This window comes from Haliaeetus leucocephalus, unplaced genomic scaffold (genome assembly GCF_000737465.1).
Source record: "Haliaeetus leucocephalus isolate CR32 unplaced genomic scaffold, Haliaeetus_leucocephalus-4.0 Scaffold339, whole genome shotgun sequence".
NCBI lineage: Eukaryota > Metazoa > Chordata > Aves > Accipitriformes > Accipitridae > Haliaeetus > Haliaeetus leucocephalus.
In genome coordinates, this window is record NW_010972775.1 from 20,133,027 (window position 1) to 20,146,829 (window position 13,803).

The 13,803-nt window shown below is 40.3% G+C and overlaps 1 protein-coding gene across 1 annotated transcript in view; it reads right to left on the minus strand.

Annotated features, from left to right (window-relative positions):
- Positions 1–5,227: 5,227 nt before the first annotated feature.
- CERS3 (ceramide synthase 3) overlaps positions 5,228–13,803 on the minus strand; it is a 38,854-nt gene continuing 30,278 nt past the window's right edge. The window contains 1 exon segment of the mRNA XM_010572040.1: positions 5,228–5,651. Within this exon segment, the coding sequence (XP_010570342.1) occupies positions 5,520–5,651 (132 nt within the window). The 3' untranslated portion in view covers positions 5,228–5,519.

The window sequence follows — 13,803 nt, forward strand, 5'->3', positions numbered from 1 at the left end:
CCCCAGTACTTTATGAAGTTTCACCTCTCGTGTGACATACCAAGTCGCTTACACTTCAGTAGGCAAGCATGTTACCTTAGCAGAACGTGCAAACACGTTGTTGTACACGAGTAGCGAGAAAATCTAGAGCTGCAACCATTCACAGTTCCTCCCCCAAAATGTGTTTCAGAGCACAAACCTACCTCTGCCTCATACCAGAGTGGGAGAGGGGTTACCCTGGGCTACTGGGTTGGTATTCATCTCTCAAGCTTTTGGTGCTGGCTGCTCTCAGGAGTGAGCGAGAACTGCTCTGACCTTGTTTGGCAACTTACATAAACCAAGTAGCATCGTGCTGAAATATGGGGACAGAGTAAGAGAAAACACTTCCCACTAAAGAGCTGAGAAAATAGCCTTTAAATGAGTCTTGCACACCTATGTCTAAGAAAAAACCTGTGTGATTAGTTGGCAAGCCCTCTGCTGACTTTTCTTCTGATTCATGAAGCTCTGCTCAGGAAGGGTCAGCTACCTCTATGACGCTGGTCACTCAGAGTGCCACCTTGCTGTCTGACACACATTGGTTACTCTCTGTCTCTAAAGCATGGGCATCAGGTAGATTTCATAAATGTCATAAGCAGAAATCCCATTCTCAGTGGGAATACAGATGTCCTGTATGACCTTCCACAAGTCGGAGGTGTTTATCCTCTTCAAGGTCCACACCTTGGGCATATAGGAAAGAAACAAAACCCTTGCTCCACGTGGCACAGGCAGAGCCCGAGAGAGCCCATAAAACTGGCTGGGAAATGGGGACAGACATTTTCAGTGATTTTGAACATGACAATGAAATCAGCTCAGACGTACATTCCTGGCTCATTTGCTGCTCCGTACAGAAAGGCTCCCCAGCTCTGGGGCAGATAAGAGCCATCAAACCAACTCTCTTAGGCGTTTTCACAACTGGACTATGTTCTTGTTCTCAGCATGGACTTTCATTTCTGCCTGCTGTTGTTCTTCAAACCCACAGCTGGGGGAAGTGCCTGTGGAGATGGTGTTTTTCTTTCTAAATCAGCAAGATTTTTTTTTTTTTTATTCTTCACAGTTTGCAAGTTGTTTGTAGCCAAAACTCACATATCCCTGTTCGATTTCTTTTCCATCTACTTTATTCTTACTCATAAGCTTAAAAAAATGAATTCAGATAATAAAATCAAAGTATTCTGCTTCAGTTCATTATTTGGGCTGAAACACCTTCCCTTATGTTTGTTTGCCCATGGGAAGAGCTGGTAAGTCAGAACCTCTGTGATCTTCCTGACTAGGGAGGCAGAAACGGAAAGAATAAGAAACATGGAACAGCCTTTCAGCTGATAAAAATCAGCACAGCTCCCTTGTTTTCAGTAGAGCTTTCCTGCTTTTGCCAGCTTAAGATCCATGTCTGAGTCGTCTCAAGGGTGCTTATGCTGAGCCATTTAGGTAGTAATCCCATGGTAATCTAACTGGACAGTAGCATCTCAGTCTGTGTATAAACATAAGCACTCCTGGGAAAAAAAAGAATTATCTCTGTATTTGCATATTATTCTAACATTCATCAAACACATGTAACTTCATAAGCAGCCCTAATACGCACAACAAAAAACAACTGAGTAAAGATACAAAAATGCGTTGGCATTCTAGAGTGAGTAGTTCCTAGTGTACATAGGACCATTTTCAAGTACTTTAGTCAAAGCATAAATCTTGAATAACACAGACGATGGATGATGCATCCATTAATTTTGCTTCCTCTCCATTCATGAATTGTCCAGGAAAAAACAAGTTCATTTACAGCAACCACTGTTACCTCTTAAGAAGGGTGTGGGTCATCCAGCCTTTTCCAGGCAAGGGAAAAACTTGGAAGAGTAAGGAATTAGCTCCTGAAGGGGCCCTCATTGGAAAGCTGAGAGGGAGCGGAAAGCAGAGAGGAGGACACTGCAAGGCGGGGAAAACAAGGGAATACCTGTTTTTAAAAAATATTTATTTATAGTGTGTAGCATAACCGACCAGACAAATTCAGTGGCATTAAGAACAAAAAAAGATAATTATACTGAATAATACGAATTGACAAAATTAGTTCTGTGGAGTAAAGGAAATCTGTAAATCAAAATCCCCAGTCTATGTAGTAAACAAGAACAGAGGCAGCATATACACGGACAGGGATACCTGAACAAAATTCAGAGAAATTAAATGGAACAGAAGAGTTTCCCCTGAGTCTAATGGACTAAGGATTTCATTTTCAGTCTATAATTCTATCGTAACTGTTTTGGCATGTTCAAAGTGACATAGCAAAGCCAGACGCAGAGTGTTAAATCATTAAACCAGGACCCATTTTGTGAAATGATTAAAGCAATGTATTAGGGTCTATCATCTGTGCTCATATACATTACCTACAATTGTTCTGCACTTGCATTTTGAGACTCTTTTCACAATACGGTTAAAAAACGTTAAGGGCATTGAATAGACTGAAAATCTTGAAGCACCATGACGTTAATTTCTTTAGCACGAATTGTGTTCCCCATGGCCTCAGCTTCTTGTTTCTGAGTTTCTATCAGTAAAAATTGGAAAATCAAACACATGTAACTTCAGGAATGACAAATCCAATGTTAACACAGAACATGAGTCCAGTCCCACTGTGACAGTCTGTTCCCACTACTTTCTGTGCTGTGGATATTTATCCCCAGTACCTAGTAGTTTATGTTCAGAATTTTTAAGTCTCATCACTTTGGCTGGCCATGACAGTAACCCCCTGGAAGGGCCTTCCATGGCCTGCCTTCCTTCCATACCCCTAACTGCAATGTGATGTAGATATTTGTTGTTTACTGTGCTTAGACTTAATCTTCACCTTCAGGATGTTATTCTCTTCCATATTCTTCTCTACTTGCCCAAAATGTGCCTCAACGTTTTATGTTTGAATGTATTTATCTACCTTTTACTCTTCCTTTAAGACCCTAGTTTCACATCGATTTGAAACAACAGGTCTTGTAATTAGATTGGATAGCTGCAATCCAAAATTTTCCCAGGCAAAACTCCAGTAAGATTTAATTGGCTTCAGTGGGAGACTTGTCCGAGTAGGAAGGGCAAGATTTGGCCTCAACAAGACTATAAATTCCAGTTTAAAACTCAGTAGCTGTTCAGAGGCTCACTCCTGTGACAACATCATTCTTCGTGTTTCCTTTCCTGAATTCCTTTCCTAGTCATAGCAGGAAAGATTTCTGGCACCAAAATTAAATGATAATACCCTGGCCATCTCCCAAACCCCTGTTATGTCTTGAAGAAAGCATCGTTATCTCCATTGCTCTCAAAGAGAGCGTAAAGCCTCCAAGATGTTGGGTTTCTACAGTTTGGTAGGAAAGGCCAGTTCTTTTCATGTAGGCAATAAACAGGCCCTGATAGGCAACGGTGACTCTGCCAAACTCACCAGTTGCTTCAGATGATGTAATAAGTACTGACACTTCCAATAAATCCACACTGCAGTATTTAAGGTATTCTCCACAGCTACATAAGGAAGCACGCTGCTATACAACAACTACGGAGGGAATTCTCCCTGCTCAGCCTGAGCAGCACTGCTGAACTACAACCACAGGTTCAGGAGTCCTGTCCTGCCACTGTACGTTTCCCATCCTTCTCAGAAGCTGTAGGCCATACTCCTTTCTTAGAGTAATTCTCTTCGTGGTAAAACGTAAACATTTGGGGTATTACATGGTCCAAAATATAAGTAAAAAATTAAATTCAGCCTAGTTCAACAGACCATATATAGAAATTTTCATACTACCAGCCTCTGTAACAAAGTACTCCTACAGTTTCTTGTAACTGCACAGAAAACACTTCTTTCTTCATATCTGAGATCCCAAACATTTCCCATTCTTTCAAATGCTTCAGTCACTGAATTACATCCCCCTTTGCCATGGAAACCTTGAGAAAACAAGCCAGTCACATAGTGCTTCCTGTAGGTCACCAAGTTCCTGCCTGAGCAGCCTTAAGGGGAAAAGAGCCCTTCCGAACCAAAAGCTCTGCACTGAGGCTGTTTTAGCAGCGGTCCCCCTGGTCTCTATCAAGCTACTGGATTTAGTTCACCAGATGATCTCAGCTACTGTAGAACCACATGGAGAGCCTCTCACCTCTGAAACTTATGACACAAATCATTTACGACCTTGTGAGCTAATGCATCTGGAAATGAGACTGGTACCACCCTGTTTAAAAGGCCCAGGCTCTCCTTGGAAAGCCCTGGGACTAAAAGTGCTGCTGCACTCTGCGCTAGTGTTAGAACAAAAGTGCAAACTTAGGATAGAGGCACTTTTGGTAAGAGGAGCTGATAAAACATCCACTGTTCCTCCACTTCTTACACCATGAACAATGGTATGTGGCCTAAGTCACATACATACACCCAAGTTTGGCTCTAGCCGATGTGATTCCCAATTTTCAAAAAGAGCAGAGATGGAAATACAGGTCCTGATATCCAGTGAATACACCACGCTGACGATGTGACACTCCTTGCTCCCCCAGTGCCCAGATACATCTAGTGAACACACAGGAACCACAAACCAGAAATTAGCAGACTCACTCCCGAGAAGACAGTCATCCAATGCTGCTGTGTGAGACAAGCTTACAAGAAGGGAATGGATGAGATTTATTTTTAATCTTCTGGGCTGTAGATGTGTCAGGAGCAGGGACTGTTCAGCAGTTTTGAAGACAAATAAGAACTGCAACAGAACCTGTGAGAAGACCCAATTTTCATTCACTATCTTCCCTCCCCACTGCACCTTCTGTTTTAACACTGGGCCAAAATGACTGAGATGAAAGACATCTGTGAAACCTGGAGCTCAATGGAGAATCGGGGCTGAGTTTTTACAGTGACTTCCTTGACAGGTAAACCTTAGAACACAATATTTGAGCTATCTATCATACAGCATATTTTGGAGAAAGACTGTATTTCTGCAGCAAAGCCAGCTCTTCACAGGCAAGTAATTTGAATTCTTCCATGTTAGCTTCCACTGGCCTCCAGGAAATGAAATCTAACTCACAAAAAAATAGCCATTTCGATGAGGTTTTAAACTGAAGAGTAAAGACTAGAATGCTAGTCACTCTACACCACTGTCAAATTTTTCCCACACTGAGTAATTTTGGTTCCTGATGGAGTTCACATTCTACCTACCACAAAACATCTGTGAATTGAACTGCTTGGTGAAATATATCTTATATCAGATTGAAAAATAATGTTAGAATCAATGGGACACTAAATGATCTGATGCTCTTGAGCTTTGACCTTGTTAAACACAGTCAGTCAGTGCATCCAAACATCTTTCCAAACACTCAGCAATGATTCAGAAAGTGGGTCATTAACACATTTTGTCATGTTATGCAATTTTTCCCTCTCCCCTCTAAACTGGGCTTTTTTCCAGGTCCAGTAGCCAACAATAAATCAATCACAGTCTCTTACAAGCCTTTTGACTTAAATTCTATCCTGTAGGTTGGGTTAAAAACAGAGCGGAAATCCCTGCAGGAGGTGAGGCAGGAGGGGGCTAGTGGTGACTGCTGTTTAGGAGATGTTTGCTTGACCCACAGCCATTCTTGTTGCCATTCTTTGCAGGCTCCTCTTCATTATCTGTAACAGAATCTTCCTCCTCTTCATCACTCCTGTCATCTTTCAAGTCCTAGGGAGAAGAAAGCACTGTAAGCATACTCTATACTTGCAGTATTTACTGTCAGATAAGTTACTGGATTGCTATTAAGAGTGCAGACCTTTCTAAAAGGCCTATGGATGCCAGACAAGCAAGTCTTTTATTTTAAAGTGAACTGGGTATCTGGATCTTTGCAATGACTTTGAAAAAATAACCAATTAATTTCATTAGTCAGGTGCCTCCATTTGAAATTGCAAAATGAAAAGATGGTGTATAAAAGTTCGAGAACATGAGACATTCTCCCTTCTTGGAAGTTCCCTGTCACGCTCTGAAGACAAAAACTCCTCTCTCTTCCATGTGCCTCAGGAAAAAAAAAAAAAAAAAAGTTGCTAAAGGGACCAAATGAAAGGGGAGCTTTAAATACACTAGACAGTATCAAAACTGCCCCCCAGAAACACCCTCTCCCTCCAAAAACAGAGGCTGACATCCAAGGACAGACCAGTTAACAACACTTTACTCTTGCAGAACCTCATGTTCTTTAGACAAAATTTCTTCCATGACCTTGGCCCAGTCATTTGACCTCTTCTTGCTTGTTTCCGCTTTCCCTTGTAAAGTGTTACTAGTAATCCCTGGGTACTGTGGGATTAATTAACAATTGTGAAGTGCAGAGATGAAAAGAATATTGTATAAAAGCTAAATATGATGAATACACTTGCCCAAACATAGGATTTGAGAGGCTGCCTGCTTCTGACAGGTGTAAACTAAACAGTGACTAGTTGTGCCAGCATCTCCTGGTATTAACTTTCCTTAAAGAGACTTACCAACACTAAAATATTCTTCCCTGCTTGACAGTATATACATCACCTCAACATTTGCAAAGGGGAGGCTGTGTCTATACGGCTATCATGTACATCCTGGGTATATCATCCTGCTAAGGGAATTGCCAGGAGGAGGGGATGACTGCTCCATTAGCAAGGATGAAAGGGGGTCAGCGAGACAGTCTGCTCTTACGAAAATCCCTTCCCAGCTCTATAGGAACAGCTTCTAACATTTGGCAATCATGCTTCATCCCCAGACAGTCAAACATGGCACTTACTAATGAATGTTTCCACCACACAGACAAAAGACCTTGTGTCTACCCAGTATTCCACAGCAAAGGTTAGGGAGAGGTAAGACAATTCTGTCCTATTTGTCATAGCACATAAAATATACCATTAGTTTCTTATTTCTCAACTCCTACCATAACTCAAGACCCTACAATGTCTTCAGAAGTTTGGATCAAACAATCAAGGCTTTGGCATTAAAACCAAACACCTCTATTTCCCTTTCAGGGCAACAAGCTTAAAAGAGCAGCACCTGCCTCCCCAGAAGGACTTTCCATACCAACTGATGACCTGCTCTGCAGACTCGGGGTAGGATGCTCCAGTTAAACATGTTGTAAATCAACTAAACACTTCCTTCTGCCTAAGTGGTGACTGAGTTCGGAAATTAGATCAAAGCAGGCACCTAAGAAACTTTCTCCACCTCCAGCAGGTTGCTGTGTGATTAGCAACCGTCACCAGTTTTCTCTTCCAGTTACTTGGAAGGTGTCTGGTAGACCTGATAACACCCGATACCCTCTAGTTCTTGTGTTGGAAGAGATGGACAATAGTCATTCCCTCTCTAGCATCTCATGATTTAATAGACCACCTCTCACTTAAATCAGGAGTTTCTCCATAGCTGAGGATCAAAACCTGGGCCCTCACACTGTGGCTGACAATTTACCCATTAGCACAAGGGTATCCAGTTTGTTAATGGGAATTCCCAAAATTTAACACCCAGATCATCAGTGGTGTCAATGTTCAAGTATTGAGGACTGCAGGTGTCGTGGTGTCTTTTTGTAATGCAGGGGTGTTTGGCCTGCAGGACTGTCTGCAGAGGGAGACCTGAGGCTTCTCTTCATAACAGAGTACATTGTCTCCAGAGCTGTGTGCTGGAGCTGGCAGGCATCTTAGCCCTTGCTCAAACAATGTGCTGCCTATACAGTCACACCAGGGACTGCTCCATCATGGATAAATTTGTTCTCCTTGTCATCTGTCCGGACCTCAACTAAACGGGCAGAGACTGCACTTTCTTCCTGCTCCTGCAGTGATGTGCCAAGGTCAGAGATGAGACACAGAAAGGAGAAACCAGTGTTGTTCCTGTCCATGCTGTATCTGCTCTCACAATGAACTAACAATTTCACTTTCTTAGCCTGCTGGTCTGAGGTCTTGCTTATGCACCAAATTCATACAGAGAAAATAAATGACAGCTCAGTAATAACTCATCCAATTGCAATCTCATATCCCTTTATATATTACACTTCTAGAAAAATGTATAGGACTAGAAAGAAAATTAAAGCCTAAACTTTGTCTCATCAGAAACTATAAACTTCCTGGAGATTTTCTTTTGCCTTTTCCCTAACACCATACAAAGGGTATCAAAACAAACAAATCTTACTGTAAATACTGTAAAACAAACTTGGCATGCCATCAGTTAGAGAAAAGGAAAGACAGACTTTCCCACACATACAATTATGAGGTTCAGCCTCTTTCAGATCAGCTCTCCCACTCCTGGTAGTTTTGCGATTTGTATTTGCAGTAAAAAACAAATATTGGCGGGGGGGGGGGCTTGTTACTTTTTTGCTACCAGAAATGTTTCAGGAAAAAAAAAAAGCAAACTAAGCCTAAGTACTGTGTCTGATGCAGAATCTGCCAGACTCACTGGAAGTACTCTCATCTTCCTGAGCAGTCTCTGGCTGAGGTTACAAATATGGGGAGTGAAGGCGGGGGAGTGCTTTTGTGCTTATTGTGAATAGACTTCACTCAGTAAAATTCATGGGTGCGTATTTCATTTTGAGTAGCTCATTACAGTCCACAGAAGTTGCTGGTCCTCAAGCACATGCTTAAGAATAGCTGGCAATCTGCTTTGCTTTGAATGATAGCCAATACGTGACCAATTCCTGTTTCCTATAGGAATGAGCTGGCATTCCCAGCATGGAACTGGAAACTCGGATAGGATTTGCTTCCCAGTTTTAATGCTGTCAAGCTGGATGCTCTGATTAAAGGCACTCTATGTAGTAATTAAAAAACATGGAAATGTTTTTTCCAGCACACTGGAAATCCCTGCATTTATGTCTTATATATTTCAAAGCAGCAGGAATTAAATTTCTTTGTATTCTGAAGCAACCACTGCAAATTTGCTTAATTCTGGGAAAGAATACTACTTCTGAAATCCTAACATTAATCAAGAAAAATGCTGCTAAATCAAATCTAAATTTTTATTGTATTTTTAATCATGAACCTGCTTCCTGTCCAAGTGCCTCTACAAATTCTTGTGTCAGAAGAGTTTGGCCATTTTTTGTCTAGCTTGTTTAAGTGACAGAACAGAACTTTAAATAGCAATAGCTTCATCCGTAACTAGAAAACCAAACAAACCTGTCTTTGCAAACTATTTAACAGACAATTATAAGTAAGATATCGTAAGTGAAGTTTGTATCTCTTAACTTTGACCTTCTAAGAATAAGAAAAACTGTAACATTTGTAGGATTTTCCTTGCTTTAATACCAAGATGTTTTCTCTGATCGCCTCACATCATATATTATAGTTGTGTTTTCCAACTCAAAGACTCTGCTCTTACTGTCCCTGAGCAACAACAGATGAATATACTATCAGAAACACAAGAGCTGGCAAACTGTAAATACTGCAACTGAGGCCATCATTAATACTCAATGCTTTGGTTTAATGACATCAACTGCATTTATTATACTTCAGATGGTTTAGGGTAACAGACAAAATGGATGTGTATATTTTATGTTCTGGATGACTAACCAATTTAATCTTTCTAAATGGATGAATGGTTTCAAGGTTTATGAGAAGCAACACTAATGCTATAAAGTCTGCAAGAGAGCCATTTGTAGTGAAGCCAAAGCCGCAAACTTTTATAATCTTTTTTCCTTTTGTTTAACCCTTCCACCTGCTGCTCAGTCTGCCTCTTTTAGTTAAATGAACTGTATTTGTTAAGGTAGTTTTGGCTTCTTGCATTTCACTGCTGTTAGAATGTGTATCATTCAAGTCATTAGCACCACATCTTATTATACGAACAGTAAAGGACCTTCCCAGAGACTTCACCAAGGAAAAAGACTCCCTGAAATTAAGATATGAGCAAACTTCATAGGCCACTTCCCAGCATCTTGTAAGCAGAAAAACACTGGTCAAATCTCCATCTAAACTAACAGAGAATTTACTCCTAATTGTGCAAGTCTGGCTCTCAGTAAAGGACTCGGAAATCACTTCCCTCTTGACAAGCTCTTGGCTCTGCACTCTTTCTGCTACAGCTGATGAGAGCATCAGGAGAAGGACACGGCTGTGCTGGAAGACAGATGGAAGTGTGGGTTTCTTGTTCCTATGTGCTGGTGATACCATCTGAAGCTCACTAGTGGAGAAGTGGGACTGGGCAGACACCACCCTTCTCTCCTGCTCCCCTCCACTGGGCATGTGGCATCTTTGTCCATGCACATGTTGAGGTTGCAATGCAGCCATGGCTTCATATCTGCTACACAGTAGTTAAAGCGGAAAGTGTGAAAGCAGAGGGAAAGACAGTGCCAAGCACTAGGGGGAAAAAAAAAAAAAAAAAAAAAGGGCAAAAATCTGTTGTAGCAATGTGGACTGATCCTATGAACAGTGAGGAAGCCTTAGGAACATGCCTTCTGCTTTCTCAGAAAGGGAAGGGCACTTGCTAGCAAATCCATCATCACATCAGTGTGACTTACTGCAGATTGTTGAGATATCAGAATGTAAGCTATTACTATAATGACATGCTCCGAAACAGAAATAGCCACCGAAGCATCATGGAGAAAAAGAATCTGGCTGAGAGATATCTGAGCAGAAGATGTTTCTGCAGTGAAGTTCAGTTGCTACAATATTTTTATCATGAATCAGCTTCCAATCCAGCTTCTCCCTGACAAAGGCACATACTTTTTAAGAGGCATGCAATAACTTCACTTGGCATTATGAGGGCAATAGTGCAGTGCCTACTTCACAACTACACGGTGTGAGTTTGGGAGTACAGTGGTGGCGGGTTGTTTGTTGGTTTGCTTTTTCAGCTAACCAGCTGAATGAAAGAGAGGAGGATACAGGCTTGCTGTGCCTTACCACAGGCAAAAGTAGGAAGATCAATCCATATCAGTTCAAGCTCTTTCTCACCGGTATAACTGTGTCCGTGCCGGGGATGGGAGGAGTACCAACCCTAACTCATCTGGTGGGATCAACACTGACTCAAGGTTTCTCAGCAGCGTAAGGAGATTTCAGTTTTGCCCCTGCCTGGACAAAACTAAAACCAATTAATCTTTTAGGTTAAGCATAATTTACATCTGCACAGTTAACTGGATTCCTTCTACCAGGTACAGATATATAAAAGCAATTCACAGCTGATTCTGGAATTCTAATTATGTGTTTTCCGATTTGGTGAAATTTAGATTTTGGGGTTTTCAAACATTTACTCTTAACCTTCAGTTGGAATTTCCTGACTCTTAAATGTATCTTACATTAAAATCAGAATGTCCTAAATCTTATACCTTAATTCTACCTTAAGAATATTTTCATTTAAATATCTACAAACATATTGACTAGGTCTTGATTTTTCAATGTAAAGACAATAAATTCCACAGCACCTGCACATATGGAAACAGCTTGCAGTACAAAGATGAAAGCTATTAGTTAGGTCAGCAACCACTGACTCAAATAAAAGAGATAATAAACAAGAGAGATAATAAAAAGTCAGTCCAAATAGATAGAAGGGGGTACTTTTCTAACAAATAATACTATAAAGTTGATGAATCTCCGAGTTCAACATGTTTAATTCAACATCAATAATTCAACTCAGCTGACATATGACTTAATACGTCTTTACTTTCCTGTGGAGACTAAGCAATATACATTTGGTTTCAAGCAAACTGTTCTATATTTCCAGCCTGGAAGATTTTATTGGAAAATATATTCCCTTTTTCAGCCTATACCCACTAGGCAACATAAAAACCACTGATATTCCACGGAAGATGCGCTGTTGGACTCTGCTTTCTGCAGTTTTTAAATGAAGATGCAGACCTCCTAGATTAATTGTATTGGACATCTTGTGGCCAAAACTCCTCTTATTTAATCTCTCTCTTCTATGTAATACCCATTCCTCAAGCTTTCCACTGGGAGTTTTCAGAGGGAACTCAAAGGTGTGTGAAAAACAAATTAAAAGAAAAGTTACACTAATTCCACAAATATTGAAAAGAATAGTCTCATAAAACTAGATGTTACTGTTAGAACATGTCCCTGATTTTCATTGAAGGAATAAATTTAACCTCAAAAAAAATAAATCACTTGTGTTGTCACTCAGCATAACACACCTGTAACTGGAGCTATAATACCCTGACTGTTCAGAAGAAATAAATCATTGTTTACAGTTAATCAGGTACTCTGTGGTTTCAATAAAGTCTGCTAGCTGTGTTATTGAAATCCACTAACTAAACCTTGCACTCAAGTGTATGTGGCTTTACGATAATGTCAAAAGCCCAGGAGGTACGGAGTGAGTCATAATGTCCCACTGCTTTTTGAATTATTCCAATTTTAAATCCACAGTTGGCAAAGAAACAAAGAACAATATAATAGGCATTTGATGCTGTTCTCTATAGTGAACTTTTTTTTACCCTAGGACAGAACTTGCATTAAGCCAAGGAGTTCAGTGGTATGAACTTTTATCAGAACATGCACTTTTATTCCTTATAAATGCTTTTTTAGCTACAAAACAGCTGACCAGACACTTGCACTTTTCTCAGTGAGGTGTGATACCGCACTTAAGATGAATGTTTTGAAACAACACAGCTGCTAAAGAATATTCTTACGGAAGCCTTATAGCACTATTAAACTAACCTGAAACCACAAAGTATACAACCATGTAAGTGATAGGCACTTCTAATGTGTCCATTAAGGTGCTCATTTCTCTATTTTCATTGTTAGGAGGCATTCCATTCCTTTTGTGATGTATTTAAAGGCTATCTCCATACTTAAACATTATCAATTCAATTTTCAAGTCACATACCTAACAAGTAATGTCTTTTCATTTGACGGTCACATCACAATACCTAAAATAATTTCAATACAGTATTTCTAAATACCCTGATATCGAGACCGGGTATAGAATACTTTAAGTAGTACCTAAAGAACAAAGTTTCTTAAACAGCATTAGAAGTCCCCGAAACTCGTGTGCTTAAGTCACTTGGTGGGGGATTTACTTCACTGAAGTTCAGCATTCTAAAAGTTGGGTATCTACTCAGAGATTTATCTGGGATGGCTCTATAACCAACAGAAAGAGACACGGGTCTCCCCAGAGGGTGACCTGCCCCACCACTGCTGGGGTGACAACACTGGACACAGTGAATTGCTCACTGGAGACACCACACTTCCTCTACTGGTTACAGAGGGATCCTTGAACTTGAGCTAGGCACAGCTTAAGTTACACAAGACAAATCCTACCCTCTCATGCTTTACACCCGTCACTGCCCGATTAGACTGATAGGCTGATCAGGTTGGTTTGTTTGCTTTCTGATGATATGAACTGTGCAGTGTGCTGTGCCTGGTCAAAAGTTATTAGAATTGTGTTACGGAGAAGAGACTGCTCCTTCTAAGATTTCCTCCCTTCTTCACAAGTAATAAGGATTATGGAGCACTCCTAGGTCTTCCAAGGGAAACCTATTTTCTTTAAATACAAGATAGGACAATTTCCTTTCTCAATTGATATTAATCTATCATTAACTAGCTTTATTTCAAGCTTTTTTTTTTTTTAATCGATTCAGCAGATTGCAATACTGTGAACCCCTCTCAAGCATGAGAATTACTCACCTCATAACAAAGTCACAATTCAAACCTCAGCAGCATGTATTAAAAATAGTAAATGAAGGCATCAAAAGTTCTGTAGAAGGCCTAGCGTTTGCTCTGCGAATTGATTTTTGGCAATTGAAAAAATAAATACATATGCACACTATTATATATATATAGTTTTTATATAGGTACATTTATATAAAACTAGCAACAAATGGAACATTTCATAAATAACCTGCTAGAAGATTAAAAGATATGAGCAGTTAACAAGGGAAGCCAGAAAAACTGTCAGCAAATGCCCT